At 38.0% G+C, this 27,894-nt stretch overlaps 1 protein-coding gene across 2 annotated transcripts; it reads left to right on the top strand.

Moving 5' to 3' along the window:
• The first annotated feature begins 231 nt into the window (after positions 1–231).
• On the top strand, positions 232–27,894 carry LOC135464764 (cytosolic 5'-nucleotidase 3-like). Of its 2 annotated transcripts, none has more exons than XM_064742307.1 (10): positions 232–286; positions 4,427–4,534; positions 11,072–11,170; positions 13,303–13,372; positions 14,362–14,408; positions 15,064–15,149; positions 16,847–16,936; positions 22,687–22,849; positions 23,871–24,071; positions 26,891–27,894. In XM_064742307.1, exons 2-10 carry the CDS (start codon positions 4,526–4,528, stop codon positions 27,002–27,004), a joined length of 879 nt encoding a protein of 292 aa, XP_064598377.1. In that variant the 5' UTR covers positions 232–286; positions 4,427–4,525; the 3' UTR covers positions 27,005–27,894. The 2 variants fall into 2 exon arrangements, with proteins under 2 accessions (XP_064598377.1, XP_064598378.1); XM_064742308.1 differs by lacking the exon at positions 232–286 and adding an exon at positions 2,156–2,271.

Genomic DNA, 27,894 nt, shown 5'->3' with positions numbered 1-27,894 from the left:
GGCTTCCGACTGGTAGACAAAATAGCAACAACAATACGCGAGGAGAATTCCAAAAGAACACACGCTAATATTTTGAAATCCACATAATTAAAAATGTATGGTATAAAAAAAAAGACTGGTAGAAAACTGTATAGCATAAACACGTTTCAGTTGTGTAAATCACAATGTAAAAGATTCCACAAATTAATGCGCTATGAACTTTGACCTTTCAAGGTTCTATTTCCGTTTATAAACACAGACCATGAATGTCAAATGACAAGACCGCTGTTGCCGTCCTCGAGTGCATGTAAGTATAGTTTACGCGATGCGAGCCGGAGTTTCTTGATGTACACATATTTTGCTAAGTATTTTTATGCGGCTTTACGGTCATACATATGAGTAGTCATCCAATAAATGGGTGTCTGCCAGTGATAGTTGAATATGGTTTGCCACCGTTGGACGTAGTCGGTTGAACAGAACAAATCGATAACTGTTACAGCTGGAATAGAATAAGCCCACATGTAGATTCTACATTTTGTTTCCTTTCATTCCGTTAGTGCAAATCTTTAAATTTTGAATCCTAGAGGAAATGGCTTTATTTTAGTCTGCTCATGTATTTGTAGGAATACAGGGACGGAATTGCGGTCAGAACGCCCTCCCGCCAGATTGCCATCTACCTAAACGCCCTATATATATAATGCATGTTTAATCTGGAGGCATGGGCTTCTGTGAATGCCTGTGATCTTTCTGTATGGATTCTATATCTGTTTTATATATATATATGGCCCATAAATGCAGGGTGTTCAAAGGGGGCAAGTAGCAGGCTGCAGACAGCTGTCTACTGCCATCCCCGTAGTCGCCTACTTTGAATATTCTTACTATTTAAATCAATAGAAATTATGGCATCATTACTTTCAATTCAGTGGCCTACTTTTGAACTCTGTCCTCTTTCTCCAATTCTAAATGAAAACCCTGTAAATGTTGCTATTGTAAAATACAGATTTTTAAATTATTTCTGGACTTTGTAAACTGATTGCATTTAAATATGATTGTTGTTGTATAGAGAAATGAATACGGCGATCTGTTGTGGACTTGATATTTTTAGGTAGAGGGCTTTCTTCCTAGAGGACATTTTGACCTGATCCCCAGGGACCTAGCCAAGGATCTCGGCTGTGATCTTTCAATCACAAAACCCCAATGAATTATATTCACCAAGACATTCTCTGTTCCTCTGCCGATTTTGCCACATTCTGTAGCTTTCAAGGCCGGTATATTCAAGATAATTCACAGTTGAGACTTACACTCTCATCCCTTGTTGACATCGTGACCTAATAAATCGGGTTGTTGCTTGACGCGCATGCTTGCCTGGTTGATTTTGAAAACATGGCAGCGCGTGTCGACCGGCTAAATACTAGACCATTTTTGACTTCGGCTTAGATTTACAGGAGAATGGCAAAATGTGCGTAAATATTTTGGCTTTCAGCATTGCCAAGCTACATGTATATGTGTATTTCAGGACGAATATATTCAAGGCGAATACATCAGAATTAAATGAGAGGGTAGCTCTTTGTAAGCATTATACCAGAATCGGGTCCATATAACTCTGGGGCTAAGGGTGGCCAGTAGTCCCTGCGTTTCAGTATATATAAGCCACCCTTAGAGGTCTGTAATGACATTATATGACAAGGGTTTCATGACAAAGTGTGTATTAATATTTAATTCATAGGCATGATGGGTGGCTGTAGCCCTATGGGGATGGGTATAAGTCTTTTTAGAAGGCTGCTGCAGACTGCCCAGTTTTTTTGTGAGGAACAATGTTAATTAATACTAAATTAAAGAAGCAGTAGAAACTGTCGTCCATCTTTGTTTTAAGCAGCGTGCAGTTGCCCTTAGACAGTACTGCAGCTGTCCTGTTTTAAATGTATGTGTTGATGGATGGGGCGCTTTAGAGTGAAAGCTGCAAACATTGGGCAGATCCTGTCCAATTCAGAGCAATATCCCAGTGTGGCTGGTTTCAGTTGGAATGGAGGCTAATCTTGTATAATATGACATATGACATAGTTTGCACATGGCACCATAGGTATTTAGCCAGCTGCGTGTCTCAGTGTCTTTGAGAGGCCCTATTATGACAGAAATTAACATTGAGGAGATAGGGAAAAGTTGGACGGCCTGATTTCAAATTCTGGTCTTACTGTATCACCAGTCTTTAATGACTGGGCAAAACTACCTTCGTTCAACAGCAACAGCATGTGCCCAGGATAACATCCAAGCCCTCATAAATTTGAAACTGTGGTAAGGCCAAAGTTAACCTTTCTTTCTGTGATGGTGAAGTGCCACTTTTTTAAGTTGATGAAGTCATCTTTGTGATGACCTGGAATCCATTTGTTGTCTTCAGTTTTATTTTGAGCTTTTAAAAAAATGGATAAATGACTGAACTTTTTTGACCCCTGAATTTGATTTGCACTGGTCAGTCCTTCAGTTATCAAATTTGAGTTCTGTATATGTGTACAGTGATCATCTACAAGGCTTTACTGCACACATAAAAAGAAGTACATATATGTACACTTTATGGTGAAGCAGGAAGAACAAAATAACACATCATGATGTGGATGTGAACAAGTACATGTGATATAGGTTGCTCAGTACATGGTTTTCATGTTGAGCCCACTGTGAAAGAAGTAGGGAGGAACATACTTGTATTTTCATAATATTTCCTGGGCATACTCTTTTAGTAGCCTTACATTATAATAGTTTCATTGTATGTAGTGATTTCTCACCATGAGGTTTATATTGTATATTGTATACGTAGGGATTGGCTGTACTGATGAAGGAAGTGGGTGTAGGATAGAACATGAATAAAATCTTTTGTTATACATGAATATTTGACGTACATGAACATTAAAGGATATATGAAAAGTACATGTACCTTGCGAAAAATGAAGATTATATTTTATTTAAGAATAATGAAAAAGTTATGCCTATAAAATGAAAAAGAGAAGATTTCATTTTTAGGACGTGTTTTGTGTTGTAATAGCATCCATGTAGATATATTTTATGCCTATTTTCTGTCAGGTGACAAAGAACTTTATGGTAATGCAGGACCGACTTAATGCCCTCCATTCAGTGTTCAGGTCGCTGATGACAATACCATTTTATTATTGAACTAATCCAGTTCAGTCCTATCTTTATTTCGTACCCATGTACATGTACACAAGCAATTACATGTACAGTACAACCCTACGGAACAGTCTGGTTGAGATGAGAGAGTTTGGTCTGGAGCTCCTATGTGCATTGAGGTTTACTGTTGAATTAAAACTTGTACATACAAAGAATAAAATGGATCATGTCCAACATTACGAAATATCATAAAGAGTATTTTGTAGACTGTGTCAGAAGTAGTGACTCATTTAAAAGAGAACGTTGTCACGATTTCTAAAAGCTCTAAAAAGGACACTCACATATACCGTACATTTAAGTATTAACTGTATAGCCTGTAAGATCTTTCCCTCGATTTATTATAACCCAGGTCGCCCCAAAAGAAGAATACAGGTACAGAATTTTTACCTGTGCGCTCCTGTAGTCGGCGTGTTTTTGACTGGTGACGTCACGCAGTAAAAACTGTTCATGGCATTAGTGATGTTAGGCTGACATGCATGGTGTAAACGCTCCTGTACTGGAGACAACAACTTTAGAGCAGTACTTAAGTGAATGTCACAGTGTGACGTAAAATGTCCTCTAAATCACTGTTTGCGTGTATGTGTACGATTGCATGCAGAGTAACATGTAAATTTATGTGTCCTTTAAACACTAATTTTCACTATTTTGCATGAAATCAAAAATTTTTCCAAAAAAAAAAGGAAAAACATCTGTCACCAATGTAGTGTTTTTAAGTTGAAATGCCTGCAGGTATAGATACTGTATACCTGTGCTTGTACAGGATGGACAGCTACAAACCTGCACACTGACATGTACACTCATACATGTACATGTACATACAGGAACATGTCTACATGCAGTTTCATACCTACATGTACAAGTTACATGTAGGCACAGTAGGGTGGTGAGGACCAAAAATCTGGTAGGTGTACCTGTACATGTATGCACGGTAGGGTGCAAGAGGACTAAAAATCTGGTAGGTGTACCTGTACATGTATGCACAGTAGGGTGCAAGAGGACTAAAAATCTGGTAGGTGTACCTGTACATGTATGCACAGTAGGGTGTGAGAGGACTAGAAATCTGGTAGGTGTACCTGTACATGTAGGCACGGTAGGGTACGTGAGGACTGAAAATCTTTTATCATGTAGGACCAGAGGAGTGTGTAAAACTATACTTAGTGGAAACTGACTTTAGACCAATTACCTGACACTATTGCATGTGTGTTTGCATGTATGTGTTCTTATACTTAAAATGTGCAAAGTTGATTTATGTATACTGTATATGTTCCAGATTGTTATCGACCCGGGTGAGACACATTCCCCCAATCTTCTGAGCTAATAGAAATTTACAGGAAAGACAAACCTGGTTAAGCTAACACACTCAGGTGCCATGGATTTGGTAAGTCTCAATTTCTTTCACACTTATGTGTACATTAACTATGGAATGAATAAATTAAACAAAAAAAAAAATTCGGGACAATACTGTGTTTGACCAATAAACATGAAAATGTCATGTTTTTAGAGGCAAATACATGTATATGTTTAAATTATATCACATGTGGGGGCCTCCGTGGCTCAGTTGGTTAGCACGCTAGAGCAGCGTGATGACCCAGCAGTCTCTCACCAATGCGGTCGCTGTGAGTTCAAGTCCAACTCATACTGGCTTCCTCTCTTGATGTACGTGGGAAGGCCTGGCAGCAACCTGCGAAAGGTCATGGGTTTCCCCCGGGCTGTGCCCGGTTTCCACCCACCATAATGCTGGCTGCTGTCGTATAAGTGAAATATTCTTGAGTACGGCGTAAAACACCAATCAGATAAATAAATAAATAAATCACATGTGCATGTATTTCTGGTGCTGAAACTGACATTTTTTTTCCCAGTAAGACATCATTCTTGTCTCCAAACAAACTTCAAAACACCTTTCTATTGATAAGATCAGTAGAACTCTTAATAAACTGAGGCAGAATGGCTTATTAATGGTCAAATGAATGAAATTTTAGGTCATTTGAAAGATGCAGTAGTTGTATTTAAATTTCTCTAAAATTAATTTGCATTGATTTCTGAGTGCATACATGAGTTGAAATACATCTACATTGACTGTTCTTATAAAACCCCTTTCAACCTCTAAAAGAGCGCTAATTCTCAGAGCCCATTTTAATCCGATCAGATACATGTGCCTGTATTTATACAGGATTTCACAAAAACCTTGCTGGTTGTGCGTGTATATACTTAGTCTGGCTATGAATATTCATGCACTGTCTTTGCATTCCCGCTATGAATATTCATGCACTGTCATTGCATACTTCCATTTTAATAAAGAATATTTATATCTTCAAAGGGGCATTTATCTGAGCCTGGGCCAATTACAATGCATTTTCACAAAGAGGCTTCACAAATACATTTACTTACCTGTATAAATTTTTCATAATTCTTGCTGTTTTATTCCAACATTCATGAATATCTGATCCAGAAATATGAGGTTGTCAAGAAAGAGGGTAGAGATATCAGTTTTGCAAAATTTGGTGAAAGCGGGTGAGGTGCCTGTTTAACAAAGCGTGCGCAGTGCTGCAAGCACCCAACTTCCATGGCAACAAGTACTGTGGGTATTATGTTGCCATGGTAACTACATGTACGTGCACGCAGAGCTGTGTAATCTTTGTGAAACAAGCCCCTGGTCCTCTCGAGTACTTGATACCCTGTTTTTGTTTGGCATTTCTCTGTCAAAAGTGTGATTTTTGTCAGAGCACTGATTTTAACCTACATGATAACTTACATGTATTGCCAGGATGAAAATATTAAAAAGAGGCTACACCACAGATTTTTGGCCAAAAAAAAAAACCATCTACATATTCATGAATGAAATCAAATATTCAGCTACATATTCATGAATGACATCAAATATTCAGTATTTACCTAGAAGAATAGCTGAAGTAATTGCTTTGTGGAGAACATCAGACTCGTACGTGTGCAATGTACCTAAACTATTTGCAGGGTTAAAATGATATATTAAAGACTACAGGTACATGGTAATGATTTAGGCTACTGTAATGGCACAAAAACATCGACCAGTCGAGTAATCCTCCCGCCAGTATCAATAGACTTGCTCATTTCCTTCCTGGGGAGAATTTAATCTGAAATTACATCTGCTTTCTGCTCAGCAGGACATTGACTGACCTGGAGCACCATGGAGACCATGTGTCTAGCATGGTTATCTTAACAGTGTGCAGAGAACCCGGCTTAAATGAAAAATTTCTGTCAGAAAAACATGTTTGATTAAACTATTTTATGTCGTGGTTGTGTTGTTACAAACTCGCCATTGTAACTTCTGTGTTCTTTAGCGTGGTGTCATCATCTGCAGGCTCTGATGTTCATTGTCTACCTTCCAGACCTAACATTTTCTCCAGCAAGTAATCCTGAAGTACACATCTGGTGACAGTTTTGTGTTAGTCACGGTGGCTAACATTTCAGTCGAATATTTCGGGTCAAGTTTCGGGTATTCTAAAATAATAGATAAGAATTTGATTGGATACAGAAAAATCTGCAGTGTATTTTTTTTCAAGTGGATAAATTGCCTTCAAGGTTGCTCTGAAACTATACATACAAAGGAACTATTAAACAAAGATTACGTTTGTATACCAAATGAAGAAAATTATGCACCGGAATATTTGTGAAAAAAATTTCGTTTTATGGGGTATTTTTATACCTGTTAATTACCCCTCTATTTTATGCATATTTCCCTTCAAAGGTCAGATTTTTTCTGAAATTACATTTTCCTTGATCTTGCTCGGAACTCAGGGAACACCTCCAAAGTGCCCTGGGCCCGGTGAACCGTGTCACTACAGTGTGGGCAAGGTGACATGTACATAGATACTGCTTGGCATCTTCAGGCCAGCTTAGCACCCCCTCCGCGCCCCTACACCCACCCCATTTTGGTCAGTTCACGCACACACCCCGCCCCAATTTGTCCAGACCCATTCGGTCTGTCCCCTGCACAATTCTTTTTAAACAGGAATCATCTTTGAGGTTACTGCTGCAAGCTACTTATTTTCCAAATTGAGGTCTTAAGAAAACTGTTCTTTGAAGCCATTTTTACTCGCCAAAGTGAAAGTTGAAAAATTTGTTTGTACTGTTATGTGTTATTACACATTATAATCTGCACATTAAGAAATAAAACCAAAACTTTTCATATATCCTTTAAACTTGAAAGAAGGTTGAAGAAATTCAAGTAGGATATACCTGTACACATGTGTACCTGTACATAGATGTACCTGTACACATGTGTACCTGTACATACATGTACCTTTACACACATGTACCTGTACATAGATGTACAAGCCCACACACTTGCCCACACACGTGTACCTGTGCATACGTGTACCTGCACACACGTGTACCTTTACACACGTGTACCTGTGCATACATATACCTTTACACATGTGTAACTGTACATATATACACCTGTGCATGCATATACCTGTACCTGTACACACGTATACTTGTACATACATATAACTGTATACACATGTACCTGTACATAGATGTACCTGTATATACATGTACCTGTACACACGTGTACTTGTACATACATGTACCTGTACACACATATGCCTGTACACAAATGTACCTGTACACACATGTACCTGTACATACATATGAACATGTATTGTATTTGTCATGTGTACAGATAATTTAGTGCAAATGGCCGGGACATGTCTTCAAGTGCATGTTCTGTTCTTACACATGTTACCTGCTTTATAAACAAACATACCTGTACAAGGTCATGTCAGCTGTTTATTTAACTTTTTAACTATACAAATACAAATGTTTTTTTCTTAGACTGACCAAGTCACTGCACACGATGTACATGTAGGTGTGTAACGTTATGTTGGGTACATAGTGCATGTCTTTGGTTACTTTTGTCTCACCTGTATTGACACCTGTGCAGGTACATGCTTCTTTTTGGCTGAGAGTCTTAAACTGGCTGCTAGCTATTATCTGTTGGTAATTGAGTTTTTGTGGACATGTACAAGCCTGGACACAGTTCCCAATGTTGCAGCGCCTCCCATTATTTTAACCTTTTATACACAGATGAACAACACATGCATGTTAACAGTGTCGCATGCAGGAATCCTGAGAGTTGTTTTCAACCCACCACTGTGTACATGTTCTAATGAAAGAAGACGAATTATTAGATCTTCAACACTCTGCATGCACATCAGTCCACCATTGTATAACCGAAATATTATCAGTAAAACATCCAAGTCAAATCAAGCTTCACTTGGTCATGTAGGCGCCTTTACACGAGGAGTGCTACTCCTGAATTCAAATGTATACAGCATGGTACATATAGTCTGATGTGCATTAGGATCCATTCATGTTAAATGGTAAATGTTTTTAAGTACTTCATACACTGAGCTGAAGTTTTGCATTCTTGTGTCTCCTACAGGCAAGCTCCTTTGCTCTTAGCCTTGCTACCAAATCTCCTTTTTTTCACTGGTTAGCAAAGGTACATGTACTTGAACTGTGATTCACCTAATTTCTAAATACAGTGCTAGCCGCTGGCACTTCATTTTGAGATAATGACCCCTCGTTGTCATATAACTGAAAATTTGATAAGTATGTGGTAAAAACCCAAGCATACATATGCATACACAACTGCCGTGAGTTCAAGTCCAGCTCATGCTGGTTTCCTCTCCGGCTGTACATGGGAAGGACTGACAGCAACCTGTGGATGGTCATGGGTTTCGCCCGAACTCCACCTACCATAATGCTGGCCGTTGTCGTATAAGGGAAGTATTCCTGAGTACGACATAAAACACCAATCCAATAAATAAATCAAATACACAAGTATACATGAGTACTGGTCCCAGGATCAAGAACCACATTAGGCTTAAGTCAATCTTTTAATCATTAAATTTCGTACATTCCTTTTCATTATTTTAGCTGAAATTTGGTGTACCATATGTTAACCAGAATTTACGTTATCAAGAAATATTTGCGTCTTTATTACGTTAGAAATAACAATTTTAAAGGGATGAGAAAGTCTCACTTTAATAAGTCTGTGAGAGCGCTTCATGATGCTGGGGCTGGGTACATTGTACAGGTACTATAGTAGTTTAATTTTGCTGATGTCAACCTGACTAGTGTTACACACCTGCCTGACTAGAGTTTGGCCCACACTGAACATGTGATTCAGTTTACACTGTGATCACCACACCTGTCAATCACTTGTGTTCACCTTATGCATGTCTTATCTCCTCACACACATGCCTGAGCTCTAGTTCTTAAATTGAGCTACAAAACAAAACTACTGATCCAAGTTTCAGGATTGACATGTCATGTAATAAATGAAATTTTAATAAAATTACTTTATAATTACATGCACAGGGATCTGAGAGTGGTCAGTGTGCCATCACGGCTCAATGACCCTCTCACCATTGCAGTCCAACTCTTGCTGGCCTTTATGGCCATACATGTATGTGGGTCTGCCAGCAACTTGCGGAGAGCCATGGGTTTCCCGCCAGGTTGCCGGCCATCGTAATACTGGCCGTTGTTGTGTAAGTGAGAATATTAAGTACGGCGTATTCAAAAACACAAATAAAATAAATAAATAAAAAAAAATAAATTGATATGTGCAAGCAAATAATCACCTTGATTCTTTAAGAAAATTGCGGTTGTCTGATTGCATAATAATACTTACGGACATCTAATGATTGACTGATTAGTTCAGTTTTTATATATAAATATTCATACCAGTTGTGTTATTAGATCAATCCTAGTAAAAAATGTTAAATGACCTGACGTTTCTACGGTAAAGTGAAAGGAAAAGTGGACATTTACATGCATGTATGTACATGTACATGGTGAAATGGGTTAAATTACCTACCTGGTCGTGAGCAGAGATATTATAAGTGGATCAAGGTCACAGTGGTACTGTATACAAGTATTTTTATGTATGTTTTCTATAATATACACGTACTGCAGTAGCTGACATGCAAGTCTTTTTCTTATTTTACATAGTTGGAACACATACAAGTATAAAGGTCAGGCCTACAATTTTTTGTTGAGGGTAAGCCAAAACTACACGAAAATAGGGTTAGTCAGCAGGGAATTCTTGTTTTTTTTTCACTCTGGCTAGCAAAAAAGATAAGGATTTTAAAGAAATTACCATGGAGAACTTCCATCAAGATCCCAAGTTTCTGCACATACATTCTTATGTGCTCCGCATGTACAGTATGTTCACTTCCACATACATGTACATTTACAATATGTTCACTTCCACGTGTACACTGTGTTCACTTCCACATGTACATGTACAGTATGTTCACTTCCACATGTACATGTACAGTATGCTCACTTCCACATGTACAATATGTTCACTTCCACATGTACATGTACAGTATGTTCACTTCCAAATGTACATGTACAGTATGTTCACTAACACATGTACATGTACAGTATGTTCACTTCCACATGTACATGTACAGTATGTTCACTTCCACATGTACATGTACAATATGTTCACTTCCACATGTACATGTACAATATGTTCACTTCCACATGTACATGTACAGTATGTTCACTTCCACATGTACATGTACAGTATGTTCACCTCCACATGTACATGTGCAGTATGTTCACTTCCACAAGTACATGTACAATATGTTCATTTTCACATGTACATGTACAGTATGTTCACTTCCACATGTACATGTACAGTATGTTCACTTCCACATGTACATGTACAATATGTTCACTTCCACATATACATGTACAGTATTTTCACTTCCACATGTACATGTACACTATGTTCACTAACACATGTACAGTATGTTAGAAGCCTTATGGCTACAAATACTCGGCAAGTTTACAAATTTCTGAATATGCAAATCAAGTTGCACTTTGGTTTTATTTTTTATATCTGTATGTGTTTCAGATAGATGAATTACGGCAGAACAATATTCATATCAGAGATGAAATAAAAGTGACAGAGATGCTGAAGGAGTTGATGGAAGGAGGGCCTGATAGATTACAGGTACACTCTTACTGGTCTACTACATACAGGGAAATGGAGATCTTTAATTAGAAGTTAAAAGTTCAATTTGTAACTTGTAACTTCAAAGTAGAATAAGTAAGCTGATTCAGATTTGAAGTTACAAGTTAGAAGTTACAATCTCTGATGTCTCAGAGATTGGTTTGTTTACATGTACTAAAGCAGTGTTGTCTCGGTGCACACATAGTGTACTCTCACCCCACCCAGCCATAGTGTACTGACACCCCACCCAGCCATAGTATACTGACACCCCACCCCGCCGTAGTGTGCTGACATTGCAGCCAGCCAATGTACAGACACCCCATCCAGTCACATTATACTGAAGCCCCACCCAGTCACAGTATACTGACACCCCGCCTAGACACATTATACTGACACCCTGCCTAGACTTAGTATACTGACACCCTGCCTAGACACAGTATACTGACACCCTGCCTAGACACAGTATACTGACACCCTGCCTAGACTCAGTATACTTACACCCTGCCTAGACACATTATACTGACACCCTGCCTGGACTCAGTATACTGACACCCTGCCTAGACACAGTATACTGACACCCTGCCTAGACACAGTATACTGACACCCTGCCTAGACACATTATACTGACACCCTGCCTAGACACAGTATACTGACACCCTGTTTAGACACAGTATACTGACACCCTGCCTAGACACAATATACTGACACCCTGCCTAGACTTAGTATACTGACACCCTGCCTAGATGGAATATACTGACACCCTGCCTAGACACAGTATACTGACACCCTGCCTAGACACAGTATACTGACACACTGCCTAGACACAGTATACTGACACCCTGCCTAGACTTAGTATAAAAATTGCAGTTGTCTGATTGCATAATAATACTTACGGACATCTAATGATTAACTGATTAGTTCGGTTTTTATTTATAAATATTCACACCAGTTGTGTTATTTAGATCAATCCTAGTAAAAAATGTTAAATGACCTGACGTTTCTACGGTAAAGTGAAAGGAAAAGTGGACATTTACATGCATGTATGTACATGTACATGGTGAAATGGGTTAAATTACCTACCTGGTCGTGAGCAGAGATATTATAAGTAGCTCAAGGTCACAGTGGTACTGTATACAAGTATTTTTATGTACGTTTTCTATAATATACACGTACTAGTATCTGCAGTAGCTGACATGCAAGTCTTTTTCTTATTTATATAGTTGGAACACATACAAGTATAAAGGTCAGGCCTACAATTTTTTTGTTGAGGGTAAGCCAAAACTACACAAAAATAGGGTTAGTCAGCAGGGAATTCTTGTTTTTTTTTCACTCTGGCTAGCAAAAAAGATAAGGATTTTAAAGAAATTACCATGGAGAACTTCCATCAAGATCCCAAGTTTCTGCACATACATTCTTATGTGCTCCGCATGTACAGTATGTTCACTTCCACATACATGTACATTTACAATATGTTCACTTCCACGTGTACACTGTGTTCACTTCCACATGTACATGTACAGTATGTTCACTTCCACATGTACATGTACAGTATGCTCACTTCCACATGTACAATATGTTCACTTCCACATGTACATGTACAGTATGTTCACTTCCACATGTACATGTACAGTATGTTCACTAACACATGTACATGTACAGTATGCTCACTTCCACATGTACAATATGTTCACTTCCACATGTACATGTACAGTATGTTCACTTCCACATATACATGTACAGTATGTTCACTAACACATGTACATGTACATGACACCCTGCCTAGACACAGTATACTGACACCCTGCCTAGATGCAATATACTGACACCCTGCCTAGACTCAGTATACTGACACCCTGCCTAGACACAGTATACTGACACCCTGCCTAGATGCAATATACTGACACCCTGCCTAGATGCAATATACTGACACCCTGCCTAGGCGCAGTATACTGACACCCTGCCTAGGTGCAGTATACATCTGCATGTACTAACATCCAACCCATCCACTGTGGTTTGAACCAGTGTGCTGTAATTGAATTTGTTGTCGTTTTCTTCCTTTTGGTGATTAAGGTGCACACTTTTTATTTGTATAATTGTCAAAACTAAAATCCTTCCTAAATTCCCTCATCCAGGTTATTGCAGACTTCGATATGACTCTGTCCAAATTTATCCACAAAGGAGTTCGCTGTGATACGTGTCATAGTAAGTACTTTGCCTGTATTGATCCACTGTTCCTATATTTATGTGAGCAGAAGTGCTTTGTCTTCACTGTTGGTTGGTACGTATATTTTGATATAAGTAGGTACAATAGTTTGATATTTAAGACACAAGCCAGGGGATTATGGTGCTTACAATTCAGTCACACAAGGTATGGGTCACAATGTCACGTACCACGTGGGTTCTGAGCGAGGGGATTATGGTGCTGACAATTCAGTCACACAAGTTATGGGTCACAATGTCACATATGACTTGGGTTCCATTCTTCAAGAGAGAATTTTCATGATCGTCCTGTTTTCATTGCTCTAGAGGCCAAGGTGGCAAGATGTGGTCGATAGCACATGTTTTCTTGTGTGCTCTTTTACATGCAGTTAGCTGCAACCTGAAGACAGTTTGTTATGACATGTATGTTACCTGTGGGAGAGATCACCAGTAAGTTGCCAAAGGCTGGTGGTTTTCTCCAGACACTTCAACCTGGCTGTCCTTTGTAAAAGTGAGAAATTCTCAAGTGTGGAAATAAGACAAAAATTAGCTGTTTGTAATTAGACGACCATTGGAATATTTTCTGTCAAATTCATTAACACCCCACCTTCCACCCCTCATCTTCCCCCCCCCCCCAAAAAAAAAAAAAAAAAAAGAAAAACAGTGGATTTGTATTCTGATTTTATGTAAAGCCAGTATCACACCATTGCATGTAGATAATGCACAAACTGATTTAACTACTTTGCTTGATGCCAATGACGGATTGACACCCCTCTGACCACTTTTGCATTTTTATGGTATTGTACATATACGTGCAAAAAAGCCAAGTGTGAAATACTCTTGAGTTCTCAAGCGGTTTCCTCTGCCTGTAAAACTATCTATTGTGGAACAACTGAAATATTCTTTTAGTGAATCAACCAATCAGTTTCAGTAAGTACATGTCTATAGACTACATAAAATGTTGTTGATGTTCTTTCTTCTGTGCGTTTCAGACATCCTGGATGAAAGTCCATTATTACCAGAGTTTTTTAGGGAAAAGGTGAGTACATGCTTTGGTTTCAAATTCCCAGAGCGTATTTAAGTAGTAAGGGCCGTAAGTGGGAAGGTCTGCCAACAACCTGCGGATGGTCGTGGGTTTCCCCCGGGCTGTGCCCGGTTTCCACCCACCATAATGCTGGCCGCCGTCGTATAAGTGAAATATTCTTGAGTACGGCATAAAACACCAATCAAAAAAAAAGTAGTAAGTGGTTGTGTTCTTTTGTGTGGTCTTGCATGAAGGTTAGTGGAGAGCACCTGCCTTCCACTAATACGAAGTATATGTCAGGCCTTAGAGAGTTCATGAGTACATGTTTTGATTTGCTAGACAGTATTAAGGAAATAATTGGATGATTTAGTATAATACTCAATGGTTTGGTCTTACATGAAGTACATGTATATGTCACATGTCAGGGAGTTCATGAGTAACTAGCCAAAGGTGGATGTATGGTTTTCTGCATGCACTGTGGTCTCTTCCAGCTATAAACTGATAGAAGTGAATAAATCTTGAGTTTAACATTTTAATAACACTCAAATAAAAGAAAAAATTGAAAAATTATATTTTTTTGCTGAAAGAATGAAATTGTCAATGGCATTACCATCATGGTGAGTACTGTATTAATTTTAATGAATTGTTTGAATTGAATTTAATTTCCCAGGCTGTAAAATACAGAAAGAAGTATTTTGCCATAGAAACAGATCCAAATATGACAGTGGAAGAAAAATATCCATATATGGTGGAATGGTGAGAAAATATAACAGTTCAGTTTATTAAAGGCTAATGTTGAAGTTTCTGGGTCCACATTCCCAAAACTGTGAGTTGTGCCACATGTATGACTAATGGTTACAAAACACATATACCTGCAACTGTAACTGCATGAGAGCTATCCATGTAAATGTATATGTTTACTTGTAAGTTCAAAGAAAAAGGTACTATAAGTTATATCAGTGTGTTGAATGGGTGTACAGCCTGATGTTTCATTGAGAAGATTATTATTTTCATGAAACGCGAGGAAATATTAATCTTTGAGACGAAATATCAGGCCGATACCCACCCAACAGGCTGGCATAAGGAGTGTATCACCTTGAGTAGCTTACAGACAAGTCTTCTTGAATTAATACCAAGACTTCAGCCAACCCCAACCTGTTGTTTATTTATTTCTTTTTTTTTCACGGGCGCCTTGCCACTGTGCAGTCGATACCAGCATCAAGAATCACCTAGTAGCACCGATAGCACAGTTGGCAGAGAGTCTGCTTCGGGAGCAGTAGATTCAGGATCAATCCTGGGTCAAGTCACACCTAAGACTTTAAAAGGGGAAGTTGTAACTTCCTCACTTCATCAGCATGAGGGGGATAGTGCAACGACTGGGTCACCCGTATCAGTATAATGTCTCAGGCAGGGCGGCTTTCTTGCCTTCAGTAAGGCATCTCGGTGAACCAGCACTAGATAAGAGAGCAGTGAAAATTCATCCTGCAACAAGGAGGCATATTACATGCACTCTTAAGGATTCCTTTGTCATCATCTGACTGAAAAATTGTTTAGTACGACGTTAAACCCCAAGCACGCACGCACGCATGCAAGAATCACGTGATGAGAAGAGCACAGGGCATGTCTTGGAACATTGATTTGGTTGAGAAAAAATACTAGCCTTATGTGAACTGCTAGGTAGTCCTTCAGGTTTCAGTTTACAAGGATATGCAATTTCATTGTCTCGAAAGAATGTTACAAGAAGTTGGTTTTTCCACATGTTGTTGTTACTATCTGCTGAATCATTAGAATTCTTTTGAAAATTAAGGCAAGGAAAGTCGCGTACATTGTCGACAAGCATTGCTATAGGCCGGCATGTTCGTCCCTGACTCCATACATAGACGTATACAGAAAAAATATCCAACATGGGAGCCTGCGTTCAGCAGATGTGGTAACTTATCCAAGGCAGATTGACCAATTAGAAGCCTAGACTTTTCTCTGAATTATTTGACCAAGATGTAGGGGACTAATTTATATGTACATGCGTATGTATGCCATGCTGAAGAATATATATGTTGTTTCTATAAGGAAAAGCCAGACAACATTGAAACTCTGAGGGTCTTATGTAGATAAAAAGTTTCTGACACCCCATGAAAGTTCTGAGCATGAAGAAGTTTTATGAAATGCAATTCAGAATCATGCACTCTGCATGGAACCTTTTTAGTCTGTGAATATGTCATAAAAACTAAACTTAACCTATTTTTGTGAAGTGTACTTGTTACATGTAGCTTTAATGCAGTTGAGTTAGTTTGGGTGCACAGCTGATATGGTCCAAGTGGTAAATTTACACATATGTTGTGTGCTTACTTTCATACAGAAATGCAATATAAGTACCTTTATAGTCCAAGTGGTGTATTATACAATTTATTCTGTGTCATCAAAGGGTATGAATGTTATCTGTTTTTGACTTTCAGGTGGACTTTGGGCCATGAGTTGTTGATACAGAGCAATGTTACCAAACACAAGCTAGAAGAAATGGTCCGAGATTCCAAAGCCAAATTGAGGTATTCATTCTCAAGTGTTTTCTGTTCTTTACTACTGGGTTGGTTATGAAATACTCAAGCAGTAATTGCCAATGTAGTGTGCCTTAGTGAGCATGGGGAAAGCCTGTGAGCTAAGTGAGGAAAATCATAGGTCGCCAGTCATTAAATCCACAGCCATTTTAGTGATCTTGTGTAATTTCACTTACAGCCATTTCAGTGATTTTGCATGATGGTACTTACAGCCATTTCAGTGATCTTGCATGATGGCACTCACAGCCATTTCAGTGATCTTGCATCATGGTACTTACAGCCATTTCAGTGAACTTACATGATTGCACTTGCAGCCATTTGAGTGATCTTGATTGAGGGCGCTTACAGCCATTTGAGTGATCTTGCATGATGGCACTTACAGCCATTTGAGTGATATTGCATGATGGCACTTACAGCCATTTCAGTGATCTTACATGATGGCACTTACAGCCATTTGAGTGATTTTGATTGAGGGTGCTTACAGCCATTTCAGTGACCTTCCATAACCAATGACCTTGCTCCATGGGTGCAAAAGGTAATCTGACAGCCACAGTTTGGTGACAGTTTTACCACTTTCACTCGTGTCTTGTGAATCTGACGACAATCATGTGCAAAGTGATACAGTCTTGCATGTGGCCAAAAGTTCCAAGTAATCAGATCATACCATGGCCAATCTAAAAGGGGCAAGTTAATCATTGCATTTTGCATTTCTACAAAGGAAATGAAAGTGCATGTACATTTATTTCAGTATGTGTGAAATGCTCATGAGTCAGCGTAAAATGACAGTCAAATAAAATTAATAAAACTTCAAAACATGACTGGTACTAGACCGCATACATTTACATGTTGCTTATCTGCATAGCAAGTGAAATGCAGATGTTGGCAGCAATGAAATTCATGCTAGAATCAGTTACACAGCAGAATATATCTCATCTTTTTATGGACCTCTGATTTTTTACCAGACAAAATGACCTTTGTCAAAAAATATACATGTGTGGGTTTCCTCTGGGTTCCGCCTGGTTTCTTACCACCATAATGCTGGCTGCCGTTGTATAGGAAAATATTCTTGAGTACGGCATAAAACATCAATCATATAAATAAATTTTTAAAAAATCAAATACATATCCAGATTGTACACTAACTTAATGTATACATCTAAGTTAAATTGGTGGATATATTTTATTTATGGTTTGTGTAGTTTTTTTTATGTAAAATTACGAAGCTGTATTTGGGTTGGACTGGTACATGATTACATACCTGAAAAAATGCTGATTACCCAAATTCCTCAACCATTTGCATATGAAAGAGCAACTTTCAGTGCAATTTATGCACATTTTTAATATGATTTTGGAGACAACACATAGCTTGGCTTGACCAATTTGAGGGCTTCACCAAAAGTATAATTTTATCAGTCTGCGCAGAATAATGCCTTCAGAATATGCTTGAATAAATACCTTGCGGCCATTGGAAAAGGTTGAAGAATTACAGTATTTTTATGTAATTTTATAGCCACTAATTCATGTGAATGTATATTGATCCAGCGGTAAGCATGTACAATATACATGAATATACTGTGCATATAGACGTATATACTGTGCATATAGACGTATATACTGTGCATGTACATGCATATACTGTACATGTACATGTATCTTTACATTTACCATGGTTACAGCTATATAGATATGTGTACAAATACTTGCAGGGCTATGGCCACTGGATGCCTTGAGCATGAAACATATCTTTTCTGGTTGATTTATGTTGCCCATCAGCTTAATGGAGAGCTATTTTGATCCTCCGTCCATTAGGCTCGTCAGGCTACTGCTACAATTAAAGGCTTTTACAGAAATAACTGTAAATGGAAATTGGATGTGTTTGCTAAATTGCACCTGTACATACTGATGTTAGATGCTAAAATTGTGGTTCAGATACTAAATAGTGTAAAATCAGATGTTCATTGCCAAATATGTATTTATTTATTTATCTATTTGATTGGTGTTTTGTGCTGTACTCAAGAATATAAATGCAAAAAAGCGGATAATACTAGTAATAATATATTAATATTATTCAAACAAAATGTTAGGTGCTAAATAATATCCTAGTCCTAAATGCTAGGTGCTAAGAAATATGCTGAATTCTAAATGAGATGTCCAATGCAGAATAAGGTGTATTATAGCAGAATGAGATGTCCAATGCAGAATAAGCTGTATTATAGCAGAATGAGATGTCCAATGCAGAATAAGGTGTGTTTTAGCAGAATGAGATGCCCAATGCAGAATAAGGTGTATTATAGCAGAATGAGATGTCCAATGCAGAATAAGGTGTATTATAGCAGCATAAGATGTCCAGTGCAGAATAAGGTGTATTATAGCAGAATGATATGTCCAATGCAGAATAAGGTGTATTATAACAGAATGAGATGTCCTGTGCAGAATAAGGTGTATTATAGCAGCATGAGATGCCCAATGCAGAATAAGGTGTATTATAGCAGAATGAGATGTCCAATGCAGAATAAGGTGTATTATAGCAGAATGAGATGTCCAATGCAGAATAAGGTGTGTTTTAGCAGAATGAGATGCCCAATGCAGAATAAGGTGTATTATAGCAGCATGAGATGTCCAATGCAGAATAAGGTGTATTATAGCAGAATGAGATGTCCTGTGCAGAATAAGGTGTATTATAGCAGAATGAGATGTCCAATGCAGAATAAGGTGTATTATAGCAGCATAAGATGTCCAGTGCAGAATAAGGTGTATTATAGCAGAATGATATGTCCAATGCAGAATAAGGTGTATTATAACAGAATGAGATGTCCTGTGCAGAATAAGGTGTGTTATAGCAGAATGAGATGTCCAATGCAGAATAAGGTGTATTATAGCAGAATGAGATGTCCAATGCAGAATAAGGTGTATTATAACAGAATGAGATGTCCTGTGCAGAATAAGGTGTATTATAGCAGAATGAGATGTCCAATGCAGAATAAGGTGTATTTTAGCAGAATGAGATGTCCAATGCAGAATAAGGTGTATTATAGCAGAATGAGATGTCCAGTGCAGAATAAGGTGTATTATTGCAGAATGAGATGTCCAATTCAGAATGGGCTGTATTATAGCAGAATGAGATGTCCAATGCAGAATAAGATGTATTATAGCAGAATGAGATGCCCAATGCAGAATAAGGTGTGTTATAGCAGAATGAGATGTCCAATTCAGAATGAGCTGTATTATAGCAGAATGAGATGTCCAATTCAGAATGAGCTGTATTATAGCAGAATGATATGTCCAATGCAGAATAAGGTGTATTATAACAGAATGAGATGTCCTGTGCAGAATAAGGTGTATTATAGCAGCATAAGATGTCCAGTGCAGAATAAGGTGTATTATAGCAGAATGAGATGTCCAATGCAGAATAAGGTGTATTATAGCAGAATGAGATGTCCAATTCAGAATAAGGTGTATTATAGCAGAATGAGATGTCCAATGCAGAATAAGGTGTATTATAGCAGAATGAGATGTCCTGTGCAGAATAAGGTGTATTATAGCAGAATGAGATGTCCAATGCAGAATAAGGTGTATTATAGCAGAATGAGATGTCCAATGCAGAATAAGGTGTATTATAACAGAATGAGATGTCCTGTGCAGAATAAGGTGTATTATAGCAGAATGATATGTCCAATGCAGAATAAGGTGTATTATAGCAGAATGAGATGCCCAATGCAGAATAAGGTGTATTATAGCAGAATGAGATGTCCAGTGCAGAATAAGGTGTATTATAGCAGAATGAGATGTCCTGTGCAGAATAAGGTGTATTATAGCAGAATGATATGTCCAATGCAGAATAAGGTGTATTATAGCAGAATGAGATGCCCAATGCAGAATAAGGTGTATTATAGCAGAATGAGATGTCCTGTGCAGAATAAGGTGTATTATAGCAGAATGAGATGTCCAATGCAGAATAAGGTGTATTATAGCAGAATGAGATGTCCAATGCAGAATAAGGTGTATTATAACAGAATGAGATGTCCTGTGCAGAATAAGGTGTATTATAGCAGAATGATATGTCCAATGCAGAATAAGGTGTATTATAGCAGAATGAGATGCCCAATGCAGAATAAGGTGTATTATAGCAGAATGAGATGTCCAGTGCAGAATAAGGTGTATTATAGCAGCATAAGATGTCCAATGCAGAATAAGGTGTGTTATAGCAGAATGAGATGTCCAATGCAGAATAAGGTGTATTATAGCAGAATGAGATGCCCAATGCAGAATAAGGTGTATTATAGCAGAATGAGATGTCCAATGCAGAATAAGGTGTATTATAGCAGCATAAGATGTCCAATGCAGAATAAGGTGTGTTATAGCAGAATGAGATGTCCAATGCAGAATAAGGTGTATTATAGCAGAATGAGATGTCCAATGCAGAATAAGGTGTATTATAGCAGAATGAGATGTCCAATGCAGAATAAGGTGTATTATAGCAGAATGAGATGTCCAATTCAGAATAAGGTGTATTATAGCAGCATAAGATGTCCAATGCAGAATAAGGTGTATTATAGCAGCATAAGATGTCCAATGCAGAATAAGGTGTGTTATAGCAGAATGAGATGTCCAATGCAGAATAAGGTGTATTATAGCAGAATGAGATGCCCAATGCAGAATAAGGTGTATTATAGCAGAATGAGATGTCCTGTGCAGAATAAGGTGTATTATAGCAGAATGAGATGTCCAATGCAGAATAAGGTGTATTATAGCAGAATGAGATGTCCAATGCAGAATAAGGTGTATTATAGCAGAATGAGATGCCCAATGCAGAATAAGGTGTATTATAGCAGAGTGAGATGTCCTGTGCAGAATAAGGTGTGTTATAGCAGAGTGAGATGCCCAATGCAGAATAAGGTGTATTATAACAGAATGAGATGTCCTGTGCAGAATAAGGTGTATTATAGCAGAATGAGATGTCCAATGCAGAATAAGATGTATTATAGCAGAATGATATGTCCAATGCAGAATAAGGTGTATTATAGCAGAATGAGATGTCCTGTGCAGAATAAGGTGTATTATAGCAGAATGAGATGTCCAATGCAGAATAAGATGTATTATAGCAGAATGATATGTCCAATGCAGAATAAGGTGTATTATAGCAGAATGAGATGTGGGATGCTAAACAAGATGTAGCATTAGATCTTTAATAAACTTGGATGCTAAACAAGATGTAGTATTAGATCTTTAATAAACTTACCAAGTTTGTACAGGGCTTTGAAAACATTGAAAAGCCTGGAAATTGAAAGTAACTTTTCCTGCACCTGAAAAAAGGTGTTTTTGAGATTGAGCCAAGAAAACCCCTGAAACTGAGAACAGCTGGCTTGCCAAGTGTACTGTGGGCTAATCTATTGAGGGCCAGGCTACAGAACCGATTCAACCAAGACCTTCTACAATATGGAACTGTACATGTTGTACACTTTCTCTTGGATAAATTTGTTTTATTAAATTTTGTATAAAGAAATACCTGGAAATTTGAAACCATTAACATGTTCGAACCCTGAAATTACAATTTAAATAAAGTATATGTAGTCAATGCAAAAAGCAGTGCAGGACATCAATAACTTCCCTTTTTTTTCTAGTAATTGAAACACTGGCATTTGCAAAACTCATTTCATGTTTTAGTTGAGGTTTGACACTTATGAACAAATAACGCACATTATGTACATGGGCTTGACATGTTTATTCCATCTGTATTTTCAGGGAAGGCTGTGACTGGTTTTTTGAACAGCTCCACAAACAAGAAGTGCCGCTGTTGATATTTTCTGCAGGACTTGGGGATCTGATCGAGGAAATTATCCGACAGCAGGCCCATTTGTACAGCAATATGAAAATCGTGTCAAATTACATGGAGTTCGATGAAGAGGTGAGTTAAACCATCTGCGGTACTGCCGGGCACTCTCTGGCTTAGACAGTTTAATATGAAACTGGTTCACTGTGAATGCCCTGGACCTATGTTCATGGCCAATCAGGCATAACAGGTACGAGATCAAATCTGCCTCTTGTGTTTAATGCAGCGGCTGTAAGTCAAAGCTTTGTGAGGTAGCCAACTTAGGTTGTCGAACACTGTAGAAATGACGTCTTTTTCAGTACAATATAAAATCGAACATTAATAATGTTAACATAATGTTCTGAGTAAGACGTCAATCATCCTTGCACAGGATGTTTCACTTCTCCAGGTTGTGTATGGTTTCTAGTTCCACTCTTTAACCTCACTGCCATTGTGTAAAGTGAAACACATGAACACAGTGGTATGCAGTTTCTCCCTACTGAAGTGTCTTTGAATATTGAGTATTAAAATCTTAATCTCATACAAGTGAGCATTCTTGAGTACAAATAAATAGATAGATATCAATCGTATCTTCCTGTGAATTCATATTTCAAGAATTCATCTTGAATTTTCATGGCCAATTATCCATATCTTAATTACACCACACCTCTATGGAATGTTAGGGTTAATTTTGGTCTGCCTTGCTACTCTGTACATCTGACATTCTTGAGCAGTTTGCCTTGCAATATCAAAAGCACTAAATATTGTGACAGTCTGATTTTACCAAAAAATATTTTATTGTCTGAAAACTCAGATCAAGTTAGAAAACCCTCCCAATCCATGGGTAAATTTTGCACACTCAATAAATTCCAAATTTGTCCTTCTCACTGGTTTCTGGTCAGTAACAGCTCCAAATATTGTCTAAAATTTGAAATGAAGGTTCCTTTTATGTATTGTCCAATCAAGTCCATCAACAGCTCGATATATGCAGTATTGCATTCTTTGAGTTTGCTTGTTTCTAGTTAAAATTAATTTTTTCCCTTTTATTTGTGATGGCTTAAATATAGATATTTGAAATGATTCTATATAGTCTAAGCTTAACCTAATTATTTTCCAGGGCGTACTGATTGGCTGGAAAGGAGACCTCATCCACACATTTAATAAGAACGAGTCAGCCATCCACAAATCAGATTACTTCAGTCGTCTGCGTCACCGCGAGAATGTCATACTCTTGGGGGATTCGATTGGCGACCTGCGAATGGCTGAGGGCGCCACTGATGCCAAGCACATTCTCAAAATAGGCTTCCTAAATCACAAGGTAAACGAACTTTGCATGACTATGCAAACAATTAAGGCAAATACCGAGATGCTGTCTTTCCTAATTTTGACTCAGAAGTATTATGTTAGGAAAGAAACATAAATCTTGCTCACTCATTTCTAAAGATTTAAGTGTCCATGTCATCAAAAGAAAGTACTCACCATTCATCCTCTAGATTATAAAAATAAGTTGAAAATACTTTTTTTTTTTTTTAAATCATAAGGTATAAGGCTGTGGCTAACCTCTTCTCAAAACCTGTTTCCTAAGTCATAAGATATAAGGGAGCTAGTAGTTAGCGTATTGTCGAAGTAGGTTTCCTAAATCATAAGGTATAAGGCTGTGGCTATCCTCTTCTCAAAACCAGTTTCCTAAGTCATAATATATAAGGGAGCTAGTAGCTAGCGTATTGTCAAAGTAGGTTTCCTAAATCATAAGGTATAAGGCTGTGGCTAGCCATATTCCTCAAAACCTGTTTCCTAAGTCATAAGATATAAGGCAGCTAGTAGCTAGCGTATTGTGAAAATAATTGTCCTAAATCATATGGTATAAGGCTGTGGCTAGCCTATTCCTCAAAACCAGTTTCCTAAGTCATAATATATAAGGGAGCTAGTAGCTAGCGTATTGTCAAAGTAGGTTTCCTAAATCATAAGGTATAAGGCTGTGGCTATCCTATTCCTCAAAACAGGTTTCCTAAGTCATAATATATAAGGGAGATAGTAGCTAGCGTATTGTCGAAGTAGGTTTCCTAAATCATAAGGTATAAGGCTGTGGCTAGCCTATTCCTCAAAACCTGTTTCCTAAGTCATAAGATATAAGGGAGCTAGTAGTTAGCGTATTGTCAAAGTAGGTTTCCTAAATCATAAGGTATAAGGCTGTGGCTATCCTCTTCTCAAAACCAGTTTCCTAAGTCATAATATATAAGGGAGCTAGTAGCTAGCGTATTGTCAAAGTAGGTTTCCTAAATCATAAGGTATAAGGCTGTGGCTAGCCATATTCCTCAAAACCTGTTTCCTAAGTCATAAGATATAAGGCAGCTAGTAGCTAGCGTATTGTGAAAATAATTGTCCTAAATCATATGGTATAAGGCTGTGGCTAGCCTATTCCTCAAAACCAGTTTCCTAAGTCATAATATATAAGGGAGCTAGTAGCTAGCGTATTGTCAAAGTAGGTTTCCTAAATCATATGGTATAAGGCTGTGGCTATCCTATTCCTCAAAACAGGTTTCCTAAGTCATAATATATAAGGGAGATAGTAGCTAGCGTATTGTCGAAGTAGGTTTCCTAAATCATAAGGTATAAGGCTGTGGCTAGCCTATTCCTCAAAACCTGTTTCCTAAGTCATAAGATATAAGGGAGCTAGTAGTTAGCGTATTGTCAAAGTAGGTTTCCTAAATCATAAGGTATAAGGCTGTGGCTTTCCTCTTCTCAAAACCAGTTTCCTAAGTCATAATATATAAGGGAGCTAGTAGCTAGCGTATTGTCAAAGTAGGTTTCCTAAATCATAAGGTATAAGGCTGTGGCTAGCCATATTCCTCAAAACCTGTTTCCTAAGTCATAAGATATAAGGCAGCTAGTAGCTAGCGTATTGTGAAAATAATTGTCCTAAATCATATGGTATAAGGCTGTGGCTAGCCTATTCCTCAAAACAGGTTTCCTAAGTCATAATATATAAGGGAGCTAGTAGCTAGCGTATTGTCAAAGTAGGTTTCCTAAATCATAAGGTATAAGGCTGTGGCTATCCTATTCCTCAAAACAGGTTTCCTAAGTCATAATATATAAGGGAGATAGTAGCTAGCGTATTGTCGAAGTAGGTTTCCTAAATCATAAGGTATAAGGTTGTGGCTAGTCTATTCTCAAAACCGGTTTCCTAAGTCATAAGATATAAGGGAGCTAGTAGCTAGCATCTTTTCAAAATAGGTTTCCTATATCAAAAGGTATAAGGCTGTGGCTAGCCCCTTCTCAAAACCTGTTTCCTAAGTCATAAGATATAAGGCAGCTAGTAGCTAGCCTATTGTCAAAATGGGTGTCCTAAATCTGTAACGCTGTGGTTATAGCTGTGGTCAAAGTAGGTTTCCTCATTTTCAAGGTAGGAGATTTGCAGACACATCCTCAAGACCTGGATGTACGTGCATATCGGTTTGTCATGTCCGGATAATATTGGAAACAACTGCTTTGAGAAATACGACTGTGCTGTCTGAATTCTTATAACCATTCTTGGTAACATGTTGGACACACTTGCCATGTGTAGAATACATTGATTGACCGATTGAAAATTCATTGATCTATCAGGAGACGTGATCGTATAGGGGCCATTGCACAAATGAGATTCTCAGTGGTTTTAGGGGCACATAGTTTCTCGTGAAAAATCTTCATCAATGTAATATACCGGCCCGGATAGCACAGTTGGTAGAGCGTCCGCTTCGGGACTGGTAGATCCAGGATCAATCCTTGATTGAGTCACACCTAAGACTTTAAAAGAGGAAGTTGTAACTTCCTCGCTTGGCGTTCAGTATGAAGGGGATAGTGCAATGACTGGTTGACCTATATCAGTATAATGGCTCGGGCGGGGCGGCTTACTTGCCTTCAGTAAGTCGTCTCAGTGAAGCAGCACTAAATAAAACAGCGGTGGAAATCCGTCCTGCGACAAGGAGGCACATTACACGTACATGCACCCTAAGGATTCCTTCATCGTCATATGATTGAAAAATTGTTGAGTACGACGTTAAACCCCAAGCACTCACTCACTCACTAACTCGTCAATGTAATACTGTATGTATTTTTATGTGGTACAGATGTGTTATTTATTTTCTGTTTTTACAGGTGGAGGAATCACTTCAGCTGTACAAGTCCAAGTTTGACATTGTCATTGTCCAGGATGAATCCTTGGATATCCCTAATGCAATTTACAGAAAAATTCAAAACAAGAGAGTGTGATCAGTGATTAGCCTATAGTTGTTAAATAAGCGAAACACTGCTAAAGGAAAAAGTAGTTATAAACACTGCCACTGGAAACTGTATTGGAAACTACCTTCATGAATATTTTTTTTTTTAAATTTTCTTGAACAGAATTAAAAGCATTTTGATGCTTTTAATTCAAAGGCTAAGACTCGATCTTCATGCCATGGTTTTTTGTATCATGGACAATATTTACAGTATATTGTTGGTCATCATATCAGATGGATAAATCTAAATTCTGAATATATTTGTTAGGCTGTATACAATTGCAAGTCGGTCTGTAAAATGTATACTTATATATATATACATCAGTTTATTTCTTTGATTAGTGTTTTACGCCGTACTCAAGAATATTTCACTTTTTTTAACGGCAGCCAGTGTTTGGTGGGAGGAAACCGGGCAGAGTCTGTGGAAAAACCTACAACCATCTGCAGGTTGCTGGAAGGCCTTCCCACGTATGGCCTGAGAGAAAGCCAGCATAAGCTGCACTAGACACCCAATGATCGCATTGGTGGGTGGGTCACTGTCCCATGCTTGTGTTCTAACCCCCTCAGCCAAACATATCCCATGAATTCCTACTGATGATAGGAATTGCAGATTAACAGTTAACTTCATACAGAGCTAGTTTTATTGACAGTTAAACTGTGAAGGTACACTAGATACAGTTTCAGTCAGCTCATGGTAATGACACCTTTTCCTTTATGTTTCACTGCTTTTGTTCTGTGTTGTATGTACATTTTTAGGTGTTTATTCTTTATGGAATGAGTATAAAACAGAGACTGTACAAAATACAGATAGAAATGCTGCCTAAATCATAAAATGGATGGAGAGTTTTTAAAGTGCCCATAACTTTAAATACATCATATCTA

Source organism: Liolophura sinensis, chromosome 4, assembly GCF_032854445.1.
Source record: "Liolophura sinensis isolate JHLJ2023 chromosome 4, CUHK_Ljap_v2, whole genome shotgun sequence".
Classification (NCBI taxonomy): domain Eukaryota; kingdom Metazoa; phylum Mollusca; class Polyplacophora; order Chitonida; family Chitonidae; genus Liolophura; species Liolophura sinensis.
This window is presented reverse-complemented; position numbering and strand designations above follow the sequence as displayed.